Raw genomic sequence first — 20,086 nt, forward strand, 5'->3', positions numbered from 1 at the left:
TGCCTGCCAATGCAGGGGACACGGATTCGAGCCCTGGTCTGGGAAGATCCCACATGCCGCGGAGCAATTAGGCCCATGAGACACAATTACTGAGCCTGCGCGTCTGGAGCCTGTGTCCCGCAACAAGAGAGGCCATGATAATGAGAGGCCCGTGCACCGCGGTGAAGAGTGGCCCCCACTTGCCACAACTAGAGAAAGCCCTCGCACAGAAACGAAAACCCAACACAGCCATAAATAAATAAATTAATTAATTAAATAAACCCAAAGTTTAAAAAAAAAAGTAAGCTGAAATATTTTTTTAAAAAAAAGAATCACTTTGTACACTAGAAAAATGAAATTAATAACAGCGAAATACAGTAATTGAGGGGTGAAGGAACAAAAAAAGGCTGACATGTGGAAAATAAATAGGAAAAGGTCAGGAAAAGTCTTTCCCTGTCAGTAATCAATACAATAACCATAGATAAAACTGTTCAACGAAAAGACAGCACAAGTGAGTGAACTTCAGGCAGTCACCTTAGCGCTGGATGCTCTGGCCAACAGTTAGCCCCGTCTGCACATTTTCATAGACAATCAGGCCATTGTCGTCGGTCTGGCTGTCTGGTCCGGCCCATGGCAGCAACGACGTTTCCTTGTGTAAAACTGTCCTGTCCCCTTTGGGGTAAAGAGCCCTGGGAATCTCTTGGCCCACAGACTCCCAACTTATAAATCCAGGTCACACGTGTCTCTATATATACTAAAGCCACTATGCAGGGCTTTGCCAAGACCCTCCTTCTTGGCTTTGGAGTTCCGGGCCTTATTGATGGTGACCGAGGCATGCATTTTACTTCTCAGGATACACAACGCTGGGCTCTTGAACGGCATTCAGTGGACCTTTTGCCTCCCTACCCGGCCTTAGGCTGCAGGACTCAGAGTTCCAGAGTGGCTTACTTCCACAAGTTCAAATTCCATTACACGAAAATGGCACGTTTCAGTCGCCAGTCACACGCCAGAGGTGAATTGTAGTATAGCGTCTGACTGCGTCCTTTGATGTTTGACTGCTGAGGGCTTTTAAACGTCAAGCCTCCCTCTTCCCCAATGCCCCACACTCTCTCCTTTGGCGCGGTTGTAGGGTGGAGGGGAGGAGGAGTGGGCGTCAAACTACACTAGCTACTGCCAGCACAAGGGAACTGTCATGCTGGCCCCATCCACTAATCACAGTAGAACTCCCAAAGCAATTTCTTCCTTTCCTGACTCTCTCAAGTCTTTTTTGGAGCAGCTTGAAAAGGCTACCCTGCTCTCCCCCCAGAAGCCTCCTCATGTAAGGAATACACTTTGCATCGCGTCTCGGTAGTGTGTGTGTGTGTGTGTGTGTGTGTGTGTGTGTGTGTGTGTGTGTGGTGTCACCAGTCTTGATTGACCTTTGAACCCAACTTGGGGTAGGGGTCCATACTGACTCAGGGTGGCAACAACAGCTCTTCTCGCCAACCTTCCCAGGAGCGCAGTGCAGAATGTGTGCTTCCCATCCGTGAAACGTTAGGGTCTGTCAAATTAGATGTCCTGGATCCCAAGGCGGTGTGCTTACTGGAAGTAAGGGACATAGCTTATGTTCTCCTGAACGTGAAGTTACAGCTAACACCCACTCTTGCTTCTGTGCCCAGCGACAATAGTAAGTGGGATTAGCATAAAATAGTTGCCGATTTCTTCCTCGTTTTAAGCATTCGTTACCCTTGACCACTCGGCTAAGTGGGGCTGAGTACAACAAAAAGTCTCGGACTGTTGACCGAGAAATCATTCTAGGAAGCCTGTCCTGTTAACGTGTGCCATGCTGTATTAGTCTGCTCAGGCTGCCCTAATAAAATGCCATAGGCTGGGCGGCTTAAACAAGACATTGGTTTATTTCCTACAGTTCTGGAGGCTAGGAAGCCCAAGGTCAGGGTGCCAGCATGGTGGAGTTCTTGGTGAGGGCCCTCGTTTTGGCTTGAAGATAGCCGCCTTCTTCCTGTGGCTTCACGTTGGGGTGGTGGGCGGAGAGCACCATCTATGGTCTCTTCCTGTAAGGGCAGTGATCCCAACGTGTGGACCGCAGCCTCCTGACCTTACCGAAACTGAATGACCTACCAAAGACCCAGTCTCCAAATACCATCTCCTGGGGGCGGGGTGGGGTGGGGGACGGGCTTCATCGTATGAATTGGGGAGGCAGGGGATGTACACAATCCAGTGCAGAGCAGGTGCTCAGCCCAGTCTTTTTTTTTTTTTTTTTTTCAGCCCAGTCTTTAAAAGAAGTATCTCTCTCTGTCTCTGTCTCTGTCTCTGTCTCTGTGTCTCTCTCTTCCCTCTCTCTCTCTGTCTTCACTTCTTGGCGGCTGGAAGTGAATTGGGGAGCCCTGATGAAACACTGTCCGGCTCCTGTCTTTACTGCTTTCTCTCCACTCTCCATTCTCACTGCATCCATATCGACTTTGTATGTCCTTTTCTAAGTAGCTTTAACCGCATTAAAACCTCCAAATTCTCTTGCTCTCTCTTGTGGGAGGTTTTAAGCGTTGCTGAGATTTGATCTATACACCTTCTCTCTCTCTCTCGTTTTTGAACTAAGTGTGTCTCAGTCAGCGTGAGCTGCCCCAGGGTGGCAATTGGGGAACACATGCAGGTTCCCATACCCCAGGGCGCCGCCCTATAGGGACACTGTAGCTTTGCTCTTGCAGTGGTGGAATGAAAAGGAAGGGATTCCTGTGGGCTCACGGAGGCTCAGGGTGAGCTGGGCCTTTAAGGCTTCCAGGGAAGCTGAAGACCTTGGTCACTCATTGGACGGCGGTGCTGTCAATCCTTGGCTGCTGGCAAATGAGCTTAGAGCCGGCGCTGGAGGAAGTGGCCCTTGGTTGACCCTTCCAAGGTCCGCCTCCCGTCGCCAGCCAGTCAGGCTCTTTCCCGCCCTGTGCGCAGCGGCCTCGGCGCAGTCTCGGTGGGGCGCTCCACAGGCCGGCGGTCTGCCCTTCCCGTGGCGGGGCCCCCAGAGGCATCTTCGCAGACTCTTGTCCCCTGTGCAGCCGGCTTCTCTGCAGCCCCCACCCCGTGCCGGAGGCCCCGCTGCCAACAGCGTCCCCTCCCTCAGCGATACTCAGCCCGGCGGCCGCCATCTTCCCCGCGATCTTCACTGCAGCCCGATCCGTGTGTGGCGCGTCCGTCCTGCCATGTCTGCCACAGAGGAGCGAGGGCCGATCCCAGGTGGCCAGGCCGGAGCTGGTGGCGGGGCGGGTGGCGACCCCAGTCCCCTCGGGGTCCGCGCATCCCCTTCGGGAGGGATGGATGGAGCCGAGGGGGCCGCGGCCCTTCTGGCCTCCCTGGGGCTCTCCAGAGCCCTTCACGGGGAGGATGGTGGGCAGGAGGCCGCCCAGGCCGCAGTGGAAGAAGACTGGGATGTAGAGCTGGTTGAGGAGGAGGAGGAGGAGGAGGAGGAGGAGGAGGAGGAGGAGGAGGAGGTGGAGGAGGAGGAGGAGGAGGAGGAGACGGAGGAGGAGGAGGAGGAGGAGGAGGAAATTTTTGAATTAGAGATCGAGGACCAGGAGGAGGATGAGTACCAGTCAGAAGAGGGAGACGAAACTGAGGAAGAGGTCGAGGAGGAGGAAGAGACACAAGAGGAGGACGAGAATGGGCACGAGGGCGCGGGAGTGGTCGCGGGCCACGGGCCCCCCATGGCGCAGTTTCAGTCCCTGTTCCGGGATCCGGTCCATTGCCGTGTGCACCACAGCCACTACAACTACCGTGTCCTGGTCGGGCCCCACGCCGGCCGCGTGATGGTCAGGCGCCGCTCCCGACGGCTCTCGGACCCTGCAGAGGATGCCGCGCCTCCTCAGGAGCAGGAAGACCTGGGAGAGGCAGGTGAGGTCTGGCGGGGCGGGTACCAGGCAGAGGGCACCCCGCCCTGGGAGCCGCAGGAACCTGCAGAGGGGGCGGCATCCCAGAAGGCAGAGGAACCGGCGGCGGCGGCCGAGTTCTGGGCGGGCGAGGTCCTGGCTGATGCCTCCGAGTCCTGGGAGGCTGGGGCGTGTGGACCTGACGACGGGGCCGAGGCTGGCGAGGGGCGGCCCAGTCCCCAGGCCCTTGCAGCCCCTGCTGGGGCATCGGCCTGAAAGGCAGGCCGCGCTCAGCGCTGGCCTCTGGCGGTTAAGCAGCGGGTCAAAGCTCTCAAAAACCTTCAGGCACGATATGCACAAGTAGAAGCCCAATTCTCTAAAGACCTTTATGATCTTGAGAAAAAGTATGCTGCTCTCTACCAACCTAGGGGCGAACAAATGGCATGCCTCACTTTTGGTTGACGGGCTTCTAAAAATGTAAAGATTCTCAGTAGGATGACCTGAGAAAATGATGAAAGGTCACAGGGGCACTTTTCAGTGGTTGAGGAATCAGTGAGCTTCGCGGTAGAACTTGTCTTTAAATCGGGTGAACATTTTCCAGTGACGTTCTGGCAGAAACATACAAAAATGCTCTGAGAATCAAATGATTTCGATCCCTTCTCCAAAGGGCCAGAAATAATCAGCAGCACAGTGTGTGAGATCTACTGGAAGGAGGGGAAAAATGTTGTGAAAACTGTCAAGCAGCAGAACTGTGAGGCCCATGGAAGTGTTGTATCAACCAGTAGGAACATGGCCAGCTCTTCTTTTTATTTATTTATTTATTTATTTATTTATTTATTTATTTATTTATGTTTTGACATATTTCTCTTCTCCAGAACCTCCTGAGGGCAGAGAACTAGATTCTGCTGCTGATTTTAAATCGGGAAATGTTTCCCACCACCTTGTGATGCCAAAGTCCGTATCATTCGACACTAAAGAAGAGAGTGCACATCAGTATGAAAATGCTGAGGAAGAGAAAGAGGATGGAAAGGAAAAAGCAGAAGAAGGACCCAAAGTGGGTACGGTCTCAGCAGAGGGCAGCTCTGGAGAATACAGGTATTATTGTATAGTGCAACCATTCCTGACATATACCTGTTACTAACAGCTTTATGTTTTGTTTTGTTTTGTTTACATACTTAATTTATTTTTGGTTTATTTTTTTAACATCTTTATTGGAGTATAATTGCTTTACAGTGGTGTGTTAGTTTCTGCTTTATAACAAAGTCAATCAGCTATACGTATACCTATATCCCCATATCTCCTCCCTCTTGCGTCTCCCTCCCATCCTCCCTATCCCACCCCTCTAGGTGGTCACAGAGCTCCGAGCTGATCTCCCTGTGCTATGCAGCTGCTTCCCACTAGCTATCTATCGTGTTTTAAATTTTTTTTGTAAAGTAAATAAGAAAAAATTGTTGAAATTTAGTTTTGGAAAAACAGTTTAATGTTACTAATGGACTTGTATTCTAGATGATATAGAAGGAAGTGTGTTCTGAAAAGTATTTCATTTGCAGCCGCAAGTCCTTTGTCCTGTAGCTTTAAGACTACTACAGATGGGAAATTTATCAGACCTGGAAATAGAGACCTATATGTTTTTAGAGGTCTAAAATATAGAGACCTATATTTTTAGAGAATGGTCACCAGAAGAAGCAGCTAAAGCGAGTAAGCTGTGCACTAGCGGTACCTTCATCCCCTGGCCACAGAAATGGAGTCTCTTGGAATAACAATGCCTTTGAGAAGGTGACTCCTTACAAAGTAGTAAAACGTTAAGGATTTCACATAAGACTGCATTTCATGAGTAGTTCACAAATATTAGTTCAATTTAGATTTTTTATTCAAAAGAAGAGAAAATTAGCCATAGTAAGATTATTGGCTATCCCTGAGTCGGTAATTCAATCTTAGTTTCTCCTTCCTCTACCCATTCATCTTTTCCTTTCTCTGTCTCATCTCTCTCTCTCTCTCAGTATCACGCTCTTTCTTTCTCCCTTTCTTAATGTTCACACCTGTGGATGTTTGATAACAGCCTCATTCTCATTTTACAGATACGGAAACTGAAGGTCTGGGATTATAAGGGATTTATGATTTGTGTAAGGAGCATAGGCTCTTAAGGTGGAAAGACATTTAAATGGCAGAGTGGCCTCTCAAGAAAAAAATCTAGCATTTATAGTGGTGGGCAAGAGAGAGATGAGGTTGGTGTGATGAAATGATGTGCACCCTGACAACCAAGGCTCTGGGTTACAAGAAGAAAACATCTTGTTCTCTCCTTGGAGAGCCAACAGATGTACATAGTATTGACTCATATTTAGAAAGTCCCTGCTGCATGTTATTGGTGTACAATTGTTAATTGACTCTTATCCCATCCTACAGTTGGAAGGCATAAAAAGAAGTGGACGGCGAAAGAAGAGATGAATTTGTTCTTCACGGATATTCTAGTTTTCATTAGCCCACAATGCAAATTTTGTTCCAAAGTTCAGCATCCCAAAATGATATTAAGTGACATCTGACTTTATTCTGACCTTTTACAGATAAATTTGATAGTATTGTTCACATTGAAAATAAAAGCTTGTTTGACATGAATAAGCTGCAGATTTTTTTTTTTAACCTAAATAACACTGACTCCAACGTATCTTTGTTCTATTTCTTTCGGCCCACCTTACTGTCATTGAAAGGGATTTCTTTCAACTATTTGGTAAGCCTGTTTCAAATCCTTTTATTGCAGCCTCAAATAAATTAAAATATTAGATTATAAACAAGTTGTGTGACGAGAGAGATGGTGGCCCAGCCTCTAGTACGTGTTATTGAAAGGACCTGACGGACGACCTAGCTTGCCTGGAGACCAGATGGCGCTATTGGCCTGCCATGGAGCAGCAGCAGCAGCAGCTGGGAACTTGTTTGAAATGCAAATTCTCAGACCCTGCTCCAGACCTACTGAATTGGATATTCTGAAGGTAGGCTGCTAGCCATCGGGTTTTACAAGTCCTCCAAGTGCTACTGAAGCACACTAAAGTTTGAGAACCACTGCTTTAGAGCAATGGGGGAAACGTTTAAGTACACCTACGGTAGGACCAGCCTTAATTCACTGACTTGGTACTGTTGCAGGTAAACTGAACAGGATGGTAAGATCTGGACTGAGGAAGACACTAGAATTCTCAGGGGCCTGAGACACAGAGAGCTCCCGGAGGGATGTGTTACTTTCCTAGGGTTACCGTAACAAATTACCACAAAGCAGGTGGCTTAAAACAACCGAAACTTATTCTCTGACAGTTCTGGAGGCCAGAAGTCTGAGGTCAAAGTGTCGGCAGGGTTGGTTCCTTCTGGAGGCTCGGAGGGAGAATCTGTTCCATGCCTCTCTCCTAGCTTCTGGTGGCTGCTGTCAATCCTTGGCATCACTCGGCTTGTAAACGCATGATTCCAATTTCTTTCTTCATCTTTACATAGTGTTTTCCCCTGTGTCTCTGTTTCTGTGTTCTTTCTCTTCTTATGAGGACGCCAGTCATACTGGATTAAGGGCCCGCCCTAATCCAGTGTGACCTCATCTGATCTTTATTACACCTGCAAATACCCGATTTCCAAATAAGGTCACATTTACAGGTTCCGCGGGTCAAGACTTCAACATATCTTTTGCGGGGACACAGTTCAGCTTATAACAAGGGGCAAGGATTCAGTAGTGGAAGGGAGAAAAAGATGAAGGAGAAACCTAGTTCCAAAAGGATAAAAGCATTATGATACCATGCACGTATGAAGTTTAAAGACATGCAAAAGTTATTAGATTGATTATAGATACATGTATTTGTAGTAAAAGGCATACATAGGAGTAATGCATACATATGTAGTATGCAGAAAGGTGTGTATGAGAACAATAAACTTATTTAAGACGGTGGTTAAATGTATGGAAAGAGAGGGAGAATTCAATTGGGGAGAGGTACACTGGGTTTCAATTTCATTTGTAAGCTTACGTTTCTTAAGACGGCTGATGGTTGCATGGGTGTAGCATTCTCTGTACCTTTGTCGAGGTCTGAAATATGTCCTAATTTAAAGAAAATTAAAGGAGGAAATGGGCCTAATATCTGGAACTTCTTTAAGGGAAAAAGGTGAAGTGGTACTTGAGCAGAGCAGAGGACCATAGAAGGGGAGAACCAGGGGTCTGAGGGTAGAAGGCCTTATTTCTATCTTTAGTTAAGGCTGCTTGAGAGCTTGCTAGTTAGCATCAATACCTTCTTCTATTTTCTATGCTAGTGCCTCACGTATCCTAGGGTAGATTAACATTATTTATTTACGTGTGTATCTCCCCAGCTGCCTAACGTGTGAGCTTCTGAATTGTTTGGAACTTAAAGGCTTTTATTTATTTCTCTCTCCTAAAGCACTGTGTTTCCTTCTTCGTAGATGCTTGATAAAGGTCTGTTAAAGTGAAGTTAGTGTAAGGTATCCGCAACCCTTTCCCCTGTCACTGGGGTTGACATTTAAAAATGCATTATCCTGTAGTAACACAGGGTATTCCTTATGGCTAGAACAACAACAGAAAGCGGCACAAGGCCTTTTGTCACCATTGTTTAATGAAGGAACAGTCCAAGTAGAAATTTATCCATGTAGGGTCCCTCGAAAGGCCTCAAATTGGTTTGCTTCTGTATGGTTCATGCCATGCCAGCAGGGTGTGTATGTGTGTATTTCTGTGTTAATACAGTTAATGTATTAACTATAGTTAATATTAAAGGCCTTTACCTGGGCTTAAGAATTTTCGGAGGTTCACTTTATTTATTTATTTATTTATTTATTTATTTATTTATTTATAATTATTTTTTGGCCACGTCGTGTGGCATGCAGGATATCAGATCCCCGACCAGGGTTCGAACCCGTGCCCCCTGCATTGGGAGCGCAGAGTCTTAAGCACTGGGCCGCCAGGGAAGTCCCGGGAGGTTCACTTTCGACAAACGCCTGCACACCTCTTTTTGAGATACGCCTTTTTTGGTGCATGCTGGGAGTCCGTGTCCCTGCCCCTTACCGAGCTCCAGTTCCCTAGGGCCCTGAATTTACTCCCCAGGTGGCCCCATGTCCCAAGCCCCAAGAGGCATGTGTGTTCCTCTTCACTGAGTCTGTGCTTCTGAGAGCTGAGTGGCACTGTCAGTGTTATACTCTCAGGACTGAGAGGTATCTACGAGGTGCTGGCTGTGTATACAGGGAACAGGACACGTGGGCTACGTTACCCACATGTATGCACCTGAAGCCTCTCATGTTGAGGGAGGAAGCTCAGGCTTGCTGCTCTGAGGGTCTGCTGTAGCTCTAACGTATCAGGCTTCTCTGAGTCTCTGAGAGACGGTCCTTAAATCAGGTCAGGGACGAATCCTGCATTTCCTGTTTCTCTGGGTGTTTGTGGGTTTTTCTGTGTCCACACGTATAAAAGATGTTCTCAGTGAGTCCCTCAACCTTGAAAACTTTGTGCTCCTTGTAGGAAAAGACCTGTCTTGTCCCTCTCTGCCTCGTCCAGGAAAGGTTAGGATGTTCTGATATTTTCCTTGCTTATGGCTCCATCATCTGAAAGGATTTGATCGAAAAAATCTCCTTTTATTCCACTACCTGAGAGGTGACCATTGGGAGAAAAACAGAGGGGTAGGGTGGGTGCCGGAGTTGGAAACAGTTTTCTGTACCAGTTAGGGATATTCTAATGACACTAAAGTTAATGATGAAGAATCACTTTTACTCTAAACCACCTATTTTCAGATGCTCATAACTCCAAGGAATACAAATGAGTACACGTTTACAAGTCTAACAGGGCAGGATTCTCAGACAATGGTGTTCTGGGAAATGTGGTATTATCAAGTCCTGTGAATCACATCATATAGTAGGATCTGTTTTGAGGCATAAAATGTACATTTCTTAGAAGTCTGAGCAATGAATTGTGTGTGTTTACAGATAAGGAATTGATATCATCACCAAATCTATGAAGAAAATGAGTTTAAAACGATTCTAAGAGGCACCTAAAAGTTGGCTCTTCCCTCTCTCTCTCTCTCTGTCTCTCTGTCTCATCCAATTAGTTATTTACTCTGCTGCCTTTCTCTCCATTTTCCTGCGTTATTTTAGACCGCATCACTTCCTGACAAATTATGAACTGGTTCATGTATACAGAAGATAATACAGCATATATGTAAGGTATATCATAATAATATAAAAACCTGTGTACCCACCACCAAGCTTGAGAACTAGAACACGGCTAATGCCTTGGAAGCCCACCTGTGCCCTTCCTGCGTCATCCCCTCATTCCTTCCCTGAGGTAACCACGATCCTGAACTTTGTTAATAATTCACTTATTTATACATTCACGGCAGAGGAATGTTCCTTTAAATAATGTTATTTCTTGTCCATTTTGGATTTTATGTGAATGTAATTATACTAGATGTATTACTTGCCTTACTCTTTCTCCCCCCCCCCCAATTTTGTGTTTGTGAGATTTATCCATGTTGATGTGTGCAACTGTAGTAATCAGTTTTCATTGCCGTATAGTTATCCATCGTATGAAAATTCCACAGGGTGTCTATTTCCTGTTGATGGACATGTGGGTTGTTTCCAGTTTTATGCTTTTGCAAATTATCTTGCGACGAATTTTCTCACTCATATCCCCCTATGCCCACATGCAAGAGTTTCTGTAGTTTCTCAGTTGAGGGCAATTTTACGCACTGCCCCCTCCGCCCCAACCAGGGTGACATTTGATAACGTCTGGAAACATTTTGGTTGTCATAACTGAGGGTGTGCTACTGGCATCTAGTGGGTGGAGGCCAAGGATACTGCTAAACATCCTACAATGCACAGGACAGTCCTCTACAACCCAGAATTGTCTTTCCAAAATGTCAACAGCTGAGTAACCCTGATCTAGAGTATAGGCCTAGGCATGAAATTTCTGGGTCGTAGGGTCTGCCCAAGTTCAACCTTACTGGTAACACCAATTATCTTTCAAAACAGTTGTACTAGTTCATACTCCCAACAGCAGAGGATGAGATTTCTATTGGCTCCACATTCTTGCCAACTCTTAGTATCATTACCTTCATTACTTCTTGCCTGAACTTTGCCCTAGTCTCCTAACCTTCTCCTACCTCCATGTCTTTCCCCACAGATACATGCTTCATATACTTGCTAAGTTAACCTTCCTAAAACCCAACTCTGGCCATGCCAAATTCCTGTAAGAAAATTTTGATGACTCTACTGCATACACAATAAACTTGGCATTTAAGACGCACACAAAAGGGCCCACTAGCTCTGTAGACCTAGTAATACCAACTTATTAGGTGGTATTCAAATAAGCCGTGCCCTTTCTCTGCTCTCTGCAGCATGTGTGTTGTTGAACACTTACCCTTTCTTAAGTCAGTTCTACATTCATTTCTAGGTCCATTAATTCAGCCAGTTATTAAATCTTTTAAATTTACTGAGTATTTGTCTTTCTCTGTCTCACTTGTTTCCCTTAACATAATACCCTGCAAGTCCATCCATGTTGCTGCCGATGGCAAAATTCTTTTTTTATGGCTGATTAGTATTCCTTTGTATATATACATCACATCTTCTTTGTCCATTCATCTGTTGACGGACACAGATTGCTTCCATACGCTGGCAATTATAAATGACCATGCTATGAACATTGGGGTGCATGCATCTTTTTGAATTCGTGTTTTTCTTTTTTACAGATATATGCTCAGGAGTGGAATTGCTGGGTCGTATGGTAGATCTATTTTTAGTTTTCTGAGAAATATCCATACTGTTTTCCACAGTGGCTGCACCAATTTACAGTCCCACCAACAGTGTAGGATGGTTGCCTTTTCTCCACGTCCTCTCCAAAATTTGTTACGTGTGTCCTTTTGTGAGGTGATGTCTCATTGTGGTTTTGATTTGCATTTCCCCGACGATTAGTGATGTTGAACATGTGTGCATGTGCCCATTGGCCATCTGCGTTTCCCCAGAGACAGGAGTGGAGACTTCATTATTAAGGCTACAAGAAGCCATCATGGGGGTCTAATCTGGGATGTAATTTGTGTTTTAGAAATGTCACTCTGAAAGCAATGTGAAGAAAGGTCAGCGAGGAGGAAGAATGGAGTGCTCATTATAGGAGTGATTTATGTGAGAGATGCTGAAGTTCTAGACTAAGGTAGGGGTATTGAAAGCACATGAAGAAGTGTGTAGAACTGAAAGGCAACAGTTGATTGGCTATGGGTGATAACTGGATGTGGAGATACGGAAGGTGTTGTAAGCGTAGAAGAATAAGCGGTGGTAGATGTATTGACAACTTAGTATGCCTGAGTGTGATCAGGAAAAGAAGGAAAAGAGGAGAAACCCCAGGGAATTCCCTGGTGGTCCAGTGGTTAGGACTCGACAGTGGCCCGTGGCCCGGGTTCGATCCCTGTTCTGGGAACTACGATCCCAGCAAGCTGCGCGGCACGGCCAGGAAAAAAAAAAAAAAAGAAACCCGAAACCAAATCAATGGTGACACGAGGGAGAGATAGAAGAGGGAGAGTGCAGATGGGCAAAAACCAGAGAGGCCAAGGAATAGGAGGGCTCAGTGAGATAAAAGAACACGTGTAGAGAGAGTAGAAGAATGAGAGAGCAGCATGGCTAGGCGCTTGCGGTCCAAGACTGGGATATTTTCATTTTAGAAGTGAGAGGTAGAGTAGTTTAGGGTAAAGAATAAACCAAAGTGTGTCCCCACCCCTCCCCGCCCATATACACTGCAGATGCTTGGACAAAATGATCGGAAATGACCTTTTCATTTTTGACAAGCAAGTATTGTCTCTACGAGGATGCCTGAGTGACCAGAGACAAGGGGTGCAGGATTAAGAGCAGTAGGGCTGGGCTCAGCTGACCCACTGCTGTTGTGATGGTTAGTTATAGAGGGATCCCCCACGTAAGTATGTGGCTTAGTTCTATGTGGATCCGCCCCGTAAGTGAGAAGAAAGCACTTACTGCAATAGAAGGAAAAAGAGGGGGAAAGGAGAGGGGAAACGAAGGTGTGAAGATGCTCTGCTGGTGAAGAGAAGGAAGGAAATTAAGAGAAACATTTAAAAAACGTGTGATTCTAAAATGGTTGAAAAGAAAAAGTGGGGTGCTTGAGAAGGGGTCGAGGTGGGGTAAAGAGTTCAGTTTTTAGCTGTACAAAACACTCAGCCACCCCAGGAAGTTCCATGCAACTAAAGCTTTGCAATATGCTGGGCACAAGCAGTCCCAGCTCTTCTCACCAAATACTGAAGGAAAGGGGAAGGGGGAGAATGTTTGTTTGAATATTCTAGTTGACCAAGAGTGAACCTGAAATCCATTTTGATTTCAACACTTTTAAATGGCATGCCTCACGAGGTCCAGCGCTGGTGAATATGACTGAGGTTTATCTGTTCATTGCCCATCTGGCTTATGTGCTCTGAAGAAGCCTCTTTCTGACCTTGCTTCATCAAGGTACCAAGATGGGAAGGACGAAGGGTAGTGAATGAGTGGAAGCATTTCCTCTTTCTCTGAGATATTTCTATTCTATGTGGCAATGTTCAGGGTAGCGGAAAGAAGAGAAGGCCTCTAGCAAAAATGTAAGGCTTTTTTCCCCCACATGCTGGGGCCAGAATGCTGGAGCATTACAGTGGCCTGCTCTCCAGGGGCTCACTGCCTTGAAGATCCGATACACTGACCGTTGCCTTCTTTTCCCCTTCAATGCTGTCAGCCAAGAACCCTCACTTCAACTGTGCATCCCTTAGCTATGGGAGGGGGGCTCCTGGAGCCCAATTTCTGTCCTGATGACGGGCCAGAGCCGGGCCACGACATGCACAGGTTGAACCTCCTCTATCCCTTCCAGAGGACAGGCGCTCTGGTTGACTGGAGGCCCGAGGGTCTGGGAATGACCACCAGTCAACTATGTCCTGATTCCTCAGAGGTGTCCAGATCTTTCAAACTGCAGATTCAGCCCGGGCGGTCAAATTACTCCTTTCACCACAAAAAGCAAACTCTTGGGCATACGCTGTTTCAAGTGAAAAGCACATTTTGCGTTTTTGCAGAGGGGAGGCGCAGGGCGGGGTGCCCCACGCCGCCGACCCCAGGCCCAGCTCTCCAGCTGCCAGGGAGCTGGAGCTGGGACTGACCAAGGAATGACTGCGGACGCCAGAAGGAGCAGAGGGCTGGGCGGCGCACAGGCTGCGGTAGGAGGCGGGACCGCGCATCTCGTTCAATGGGTCCCGGCGCCTGCCGGATTGGCTAAGCTCGCTTGCCGTCGGGGTGGGCGGAGCCAGTTGTGCGCCGGGCTTGGGGCCCGCCCAGCGGCAGCCGGACGTGCTTCAGACCCCGCGCTCTGGGCAGCGGCTGGGTGCGTGGTCCGGTTGCTGCGTGGAGTGAAGCTGCTGGGCTGCTGCTCTTCTTGCCGCTCCCTGGCTCAGGGCCGCTGGTCGACCCCCACCCTCCCCACTCCCCTTGGCCTCGATGTTCTCACCTTACAGGTGGCTCTTGGCCGAAGCACGAGGTCCGCGCCCCGCTCCTCTTGGTTATCCCGCTCCCCCCCCCCCCCACCTCGTCTCTCTTCCTCCCGGTCCGCAGCGGTCTCCAGGGTTCTCCGACGGTCGGAGCTCTGGCGTCCCGACATGCGGCGGGCCGCTGTGCTCCTGCTGCTCATCAGGACCCGGCCCTTGGAGGGCGACGACCCGAAACCCAGCTGGAAATTCCGCTTTGATTTCTAACCTCTCCTCGTCTGATGTTCCTGACGTCGTTCTGGACTTCTTCGATTGGTAAGCGGGGTCGGCAGGCTGCCATGAGCTGGGAGGGCGGTGGGTGAGTGGGCGACCTCTTAGAAGGAGACGGCTGGAGCCGATGTGGGCCTGCGCTTTTGAACCGCTGCCCACGCGCGCTGCCTGCTGGCCAGTCCCTAGAGGAGTTGGTGGTGGGGATGGGGACGACCAGCTGCGATGGAGCCCCCTTGCTTCAGCCCCTCTGTTGCTGTGGTGCCTAATAGCGCTGAAGTGGCGGGGTTCGGGGAACTACCGCCCCAGGGTCCACCCCTCCATCTCCAGGGACTGAGTTCTCCTCAGCCAGGTATACTGGCCCCTGTGTGTGAGTGCGCGGGGAGGGGGTGATGGTGCGGTGAGGGCTAAAGGCAGTATTCTGTGCTGAGCTGACGGCTGGTAAAACTGGGAGGGCCTCGACCGGCCTAATCCCAGATTCCGCTCCCCACTCTGCTCCGCCAGATAGGGTCCTCTAGCAACAACGCTTCTTATTAAATGCACCAGATGCATTCCTGCTTATTATCCCTGAATAGTGTTTCCTTGTCAGCCAGCAGAACGATTCAAGCAAGCCAATCACATCCTTGCTTAGGAACCAGGGGGTACCTCACCCTCGTGATACTGCAAAGCCCGCTTCCCCCAGACCCTTCTGGTTCACGCTGTTCCAGAATGCAACCCCCATGTGTCCTGCATGGCCTGCGATGTCCTCCTCTCCTGGGCTGCCCAAGAGGTGGGTCACTGGGCCTCCGACCCTGTCCCCATAACCACCCAGAAGGTCTGGACCACTCATGATTAGATGGAGATAAAACCCACAGCTGTAAATTTGCACTGCTAGAAATCTAAAATATTCTGAGGGAATTTGTACAGAGAGAAAAGACAAAATAATAATAATTCCATGCAGCGCAAGTGGCAGCACCCTAGCAGAAGATGTTTTCAGTCCACCCACCTCTGGCTTGGGGGCCCAGCAATCTTCTGCTGTGCCACTCTGTTGCCTATGCCTGTGTTGCAGTGAAAATCCTGATCATCCTAATGATAGGGAAGAGCAACCATGGCACTTTTGTGACACGGTGATGAAATTAAACCCAACTTAAGCCAGAGTCCTTAAAACTTATTAAGCAACCATTGCCATAGGGGAGGCCCCTAACCCTAATGAAACTGATTTGATGCTGTCTGAAGGAAGAAATCTATAAATATGAGCAGATTAGAGAGGACACCCCCTCACACACACACACACAAAGTACATCCAGTGACAAACGAGCAAGCAAAAAGAATCAGAGAGAATGAAATTAGAAAACTTCAATACAGAGGGAGGCAACAATTAAATCGATACAAAGGTGCACAATTTAATCCAGTTGGAAATCTAGAATTTGCTAAAAGAATTTATACCTGGTAAGACCTTTGTCCTTGGCAGACATCTGTCTTCTCACTGTGTCCTCACATGGCCTTTTCTTTGTTCAGTGTGGGGAGACAGAGAGCTCTGTGGCATCTGTTCCTTTTCTTATAAGGATACCCCCCCTATTGGATTAGAGCTCCAAGCTTATGACCTCGTTTAACCTTGAAGGCCATATCTCCAAATATAGTCACATTGGGGGTTAGGGCTTCAACATACCAATTTGGGGGGAACAGAATTCAGTCCATAACATTTTTTTTTTTTTTTTACTTTTGGCTGTGTTGGGTCTTCGTTGCTGCACGCGGGCTTTCTCTAGTTGCGGCGAATGGGGGCTCCTCTTCGTTGAGGTACACGGGCTTCTCACCGTGGTGGCGTCTCTTGTTGTGGGGCATGGGCTCTAGGTGCGCGGGCTTCAGTAGTTGTGGCCCACGGGCTCAGTAGTTGTGGTTTGCGGGCTCTAGAACTCAGGCTCAGTAGTTGTGGCGCACAGGCTTGCTCCGCGGCACGTGGGATCTTCCCAGACCAGGGCTTGAACCCGTGTCCCCTGCATTGGCAGGCAGATTCTCAACCACTGCGCCACCAGGGAAGCCCTATATATTTTATATATAGTAGTTTATATCTGCTAATCACAAACTCCTAATTTATCCCTTCCCCACCCCCTTTCCCCTTTGGTAAACATAAGTTTGTTTTCTATGTCTGTGAGTCTGTTTCTGTTTTGTAAATATCAATAAGTTCATTTGTATCATTTTGTATTAGATTCCACATGTAAGTGATATCATATGATACTTGTTGTGGCTCACGGGCTCTAGAGCACGGGCTCAGTAGTTGTGGCGCACGGGCTTAGTTGTTCTGGATCTTCCCAGACCAGGGCTCGAACCCGTGTCCCCTGCGTTGGCAGGTGGATTCTTAACCACTGCGCCATCAGGGAAGCCCTCAGATGAATTCTTAAGAAGAATTCATTTATATGTCTTTTATATATATATGATATGTTCTTGATCCTTTCATCTGCCCAAAACACTTAGGTTGTCTCCATTCCTTGGCTATTGTGAATAATGCTGCAATGAGCATAAGAGAGCAGAGCAGAAATCACCTCCTTTGGATCTGTTTTCAGGAGTGGGATTGCTGGCTGATCTGCTAGTTCTATTTTCAATCTTTTGAGGAACCTCCATACCGTTGTCCATAGTGGCCGCACCATTTTACTTTCCCACCAACAGGGCACGAGGGTTCCCTTTTTACCACACTCTTGCCAACACTTGCTATCTCTTGTCCTTTTGAAAATAGCCATCCTAATAGGTGTGATGTCTTAATTACAGTTTGATTTGCATTTCCCTCAGGGTTAGTGATGTTGAACACATTTTCCTATACCTATTGGCCAGTTGTATGTCTTCTTTGGAAAAATGTATATTCAGACTGTGTACCCTTTTATTAATTATTTGTTGGTTTTGTGTTTGTTTTTTTGTTTTTTTTTTTGATGTTGAGTTGATTGAATTCCTTATATATTTTGCATATTATCCCCTCAACAGATAACATGATTTGCAAATGTTTTCTTCTGCTTCATAGGTCAGTTGCCTTTTCATTTTGTCGATTGTTTCCTTTGCTGTGCAGAAGCTTTTTAGTTTGATGTAGTCCACTTGTTTATTTTGTTTTTGTTGCCTTTGTTTTGGTGTCAGTTCAAAAAAAAATCATTGCCATAACCTATGTCAAGGAGCTTACCCCTGTGTTTTCCTCTAGGAGTTTTACAGATTCAGGCCTTACGTTTAAGTCTTTAATCCATTTGGAGTTCATTTTGGGGTATGGTGTAAGATAAGGGTCCAATATAGTATCTTTGCATGTGGATATCCAGTTTTCCCAGCACCATTTATTGAAGAGACTCTCCTGTCCTCGTTGTGTGTTCTTGTCAAATAGTTGAGCATATATGTGTGGGTTGATTTCTGGGCTCTATATTTTGTTCCATTGGTCTATGTCTATATCTGTTCTTATGCCAGTACCATGCTGTTTTGATTACTATACCTTTGTAAAATAATGAAATCAGGAAGCATGATGCCTCCAGGTTTAGGTTTGTTATTTGGGGGGTGGTTCATCAAAGGGTACAAATGATCAGTTATAAGATAAATACATTCTAGGGATCTAATGTACAGCATGCTGATATAATTTAAGATGTTGTGTGGTATGCTGGAGACTTGCTGAGACAGTAGATCTTAGTTTTATCCCACACACCACCCCCCAAAAACCTTTAGCTATGTGAGGTGATAGATGTATTAATCAGTTTCACTGTGGTAATCATTTAACAATGTATACATACATCAAGCATCACACTGTTCACCGTGAATATAGAAATTTTATTTGTAAATTATACTTCCATAAAGTTGGAGGGGATGGGAGGAATGTGTGTCCTGTTCACATGGAAAAAATTAATTACTCTAAACTGTCAGAGGTAAAGCACAGGATTTGGGTTACTAGAAGAATACATTTTAAGTCAACTGTCTTCAATAAACTCAATGAGCGAAAGGAAACAATGATCAAAGAACTAGGAAACAATGAGAAAGATGTATCACAAAGAGACAGATATTATAAATAGGGACAAAATAAAAGTTCTTCGGCTGCAAAGCACAGTAAGTGAAATGAAAAATTAATAAAAGATGTCCAACAGCAAATTTGACCAGGAGAAAAAGAATCAGCGAGTTTTAAAAGGTTAGTTGAACTATCCAGTCTCTGGAAAGGAAAAGAGGAGCAGAAAAGCAAAGAATGAAGAATAATGAGCAAAGCCTATGAGACTTATGTGCATCAGCAAGCTTATCAATGTACACATAATGACACTTGCAGAGGCAGAGGAGAGAGAGAAAGGGGCAGGAAATCATTGAAGAAATGATGCCTGAAAACCTCCAAACTCGGAGGAAAGACATGACTCTACACACCCAAGAAGTTCCACAAACTCCAAGCAGGATAAAATCAGAGATCCCCACCTAGGCACACCATGCTCAAATTATCAAAAGTCAAAGACAAAGAGTGAACCTTGAAAACAGCAATAGAAACAACTCCTCACCTACAAGTATTCCTCAGTAAGATTTGTGCCCATTTCTCTACAGAAACCATAGAGGACAGCTGGCATTGGAATGACATATTAAAAGCGTAGAACAAATGAACAAAAATACCCTTTCAACCAAGAATTCTATATGTGGGGAAAACGAAGGGGAGTTAAAGACATTCCAAGACAAACAAAAACTGAGAGAGTACATAGCTAGTAAGCTTGCCCTACAGAAAGTACTAAAAGGAGTCCTTCAGGCTGAATTGAAATAATGCTGGGCACCTATCTGAAGCAATATGAAGAAATAAACCACAAAGGCCAAGGTAACTACACAGGTAAACGCAAAAGCCAGTATTGCTGTACTTTTGGTTTGTATCTCCTCTTTTTGTTCTCATATATGATTGAAAATACAAATGTATAAAGCATTAACTATAAATCTCTGTTAATGGGCACCAAATATACAAACATGCCATGTGTCACCATAATTAAATAAAGAAATGTGGCAGAGCTGGGGAAAAGCAGAGTTTTTGAATACTATTGCAACTATCTCCGTATTAATACAAACTTGATTATTATAAAGTTAAGATATTAATTGTAACTCCCAGTGTAACCACCGACACTGCCCCCACAAAAAGCTCCAGCACTATAAAAAAACTAAAAAAGGTACAGAGAAAGGAGTGATAAAGAATCACTTTGTACACTAGAAAAATGAAATTAATAACAGCGAAATACAGTAATTGAGGGGTGAAGGAACAAAAAAAGGCTGACATGTGGAAAATAAATAGGAAAAGGTCAGGAAAAGTCTTTCCCTGTCAGTAATCAATACAATAACCATAGATAAAACTGTTCAACGAAAAGACAGCACAAGTGAGTGAACTTCAGGCAGTCACCTTAGCGCTGGATGCTCTGGCCAACAGTTAGCCCCGTCTGCACATTTTCATAGACAATCAGGCCATTGTCGTCGGTCTGGCTGTCTGGTCCGGCCCATGGCAGCAACGACGTTTCCTTGTGTAAAACTGTCCTGTCCCCTTTGGGGTAAAGAGCCCTGGGAATCTCTTGGCCCACAGACTCCCAACTTATAAATCCA

The 20,086-nt window shown here is 46.4% G+C and overlaps 1 protein-coding gene and 1 long non-coding RNA gene across 4 annotated transcripts; both read left to right on the top strand.

Annotated features, from left to right (window-relative positions):
* The first annotated feature begins 268 nt into the window (after positions 1–268).
* LOC309622433 (uncharacterized protein) lies at positions 269–6,446 on the top strand. 3 transcript variants are annotated; one of them, XM_082409486.1, is made up of 4 exons: positions 269–3,404; positions 3,474–3,855; positions 4,706–4,925; positions 6,234–6,446. In XM_082409486.1, the coding sequence occupies exons 1-4, from the start codon at positions 3,168–3,170 to the stop codon at positions 6,244–6,246; spliced, it is 852 nt and encodes a 283-aa protein (XP_082265612.1). In that variant the 5' UTR covers positions 269–3,167; the 3' UTR covers positions 6,247–6,446. The 3 variants fall into 3 exon arrangements, with proteins under 3 accessions (XP_082265612.1, XP_082265613.1, XP_082265614.1); XM_082409487.1 differs by having other exon boundaries at positions 270–3,404; positions 3,495–3,855; XM_082409488.1 differs by having other exon boundaries at positions 278–3,201; positions 3,526–3,855.
* An 8,153-nt stretch (positions 6,447–14,599) lies between these two features.
* LOC309622434 lies at positions 14,600–19,506 on the top strand. The gene is made up of 2 exons (XR_014240860.1): positions 14,600–15,314; positions 19,061–19,506. It is a non-coding gene; the product is annotated as an uncharacterized lncRNA (long non-coding RNA).
* Positions 19,507–20,086: the final 580 nt, after the last annotated feature.

Source organism: Balaenoptera borealis (genome assembly GCF_965194805.1).
Source record: "Balaenoptera borealis genome assembly, contig: HAP1_SCAFFOLD_2767, whole genome shotgun sequence".
In the NCBI taxonomy this organism is placed as follows: Eukaryota; Metazoa; Chordata; class Mammalia; order Artiodactyla; family Balaenopteridae; genus Balaenoptera; species Balaenoptera borealis.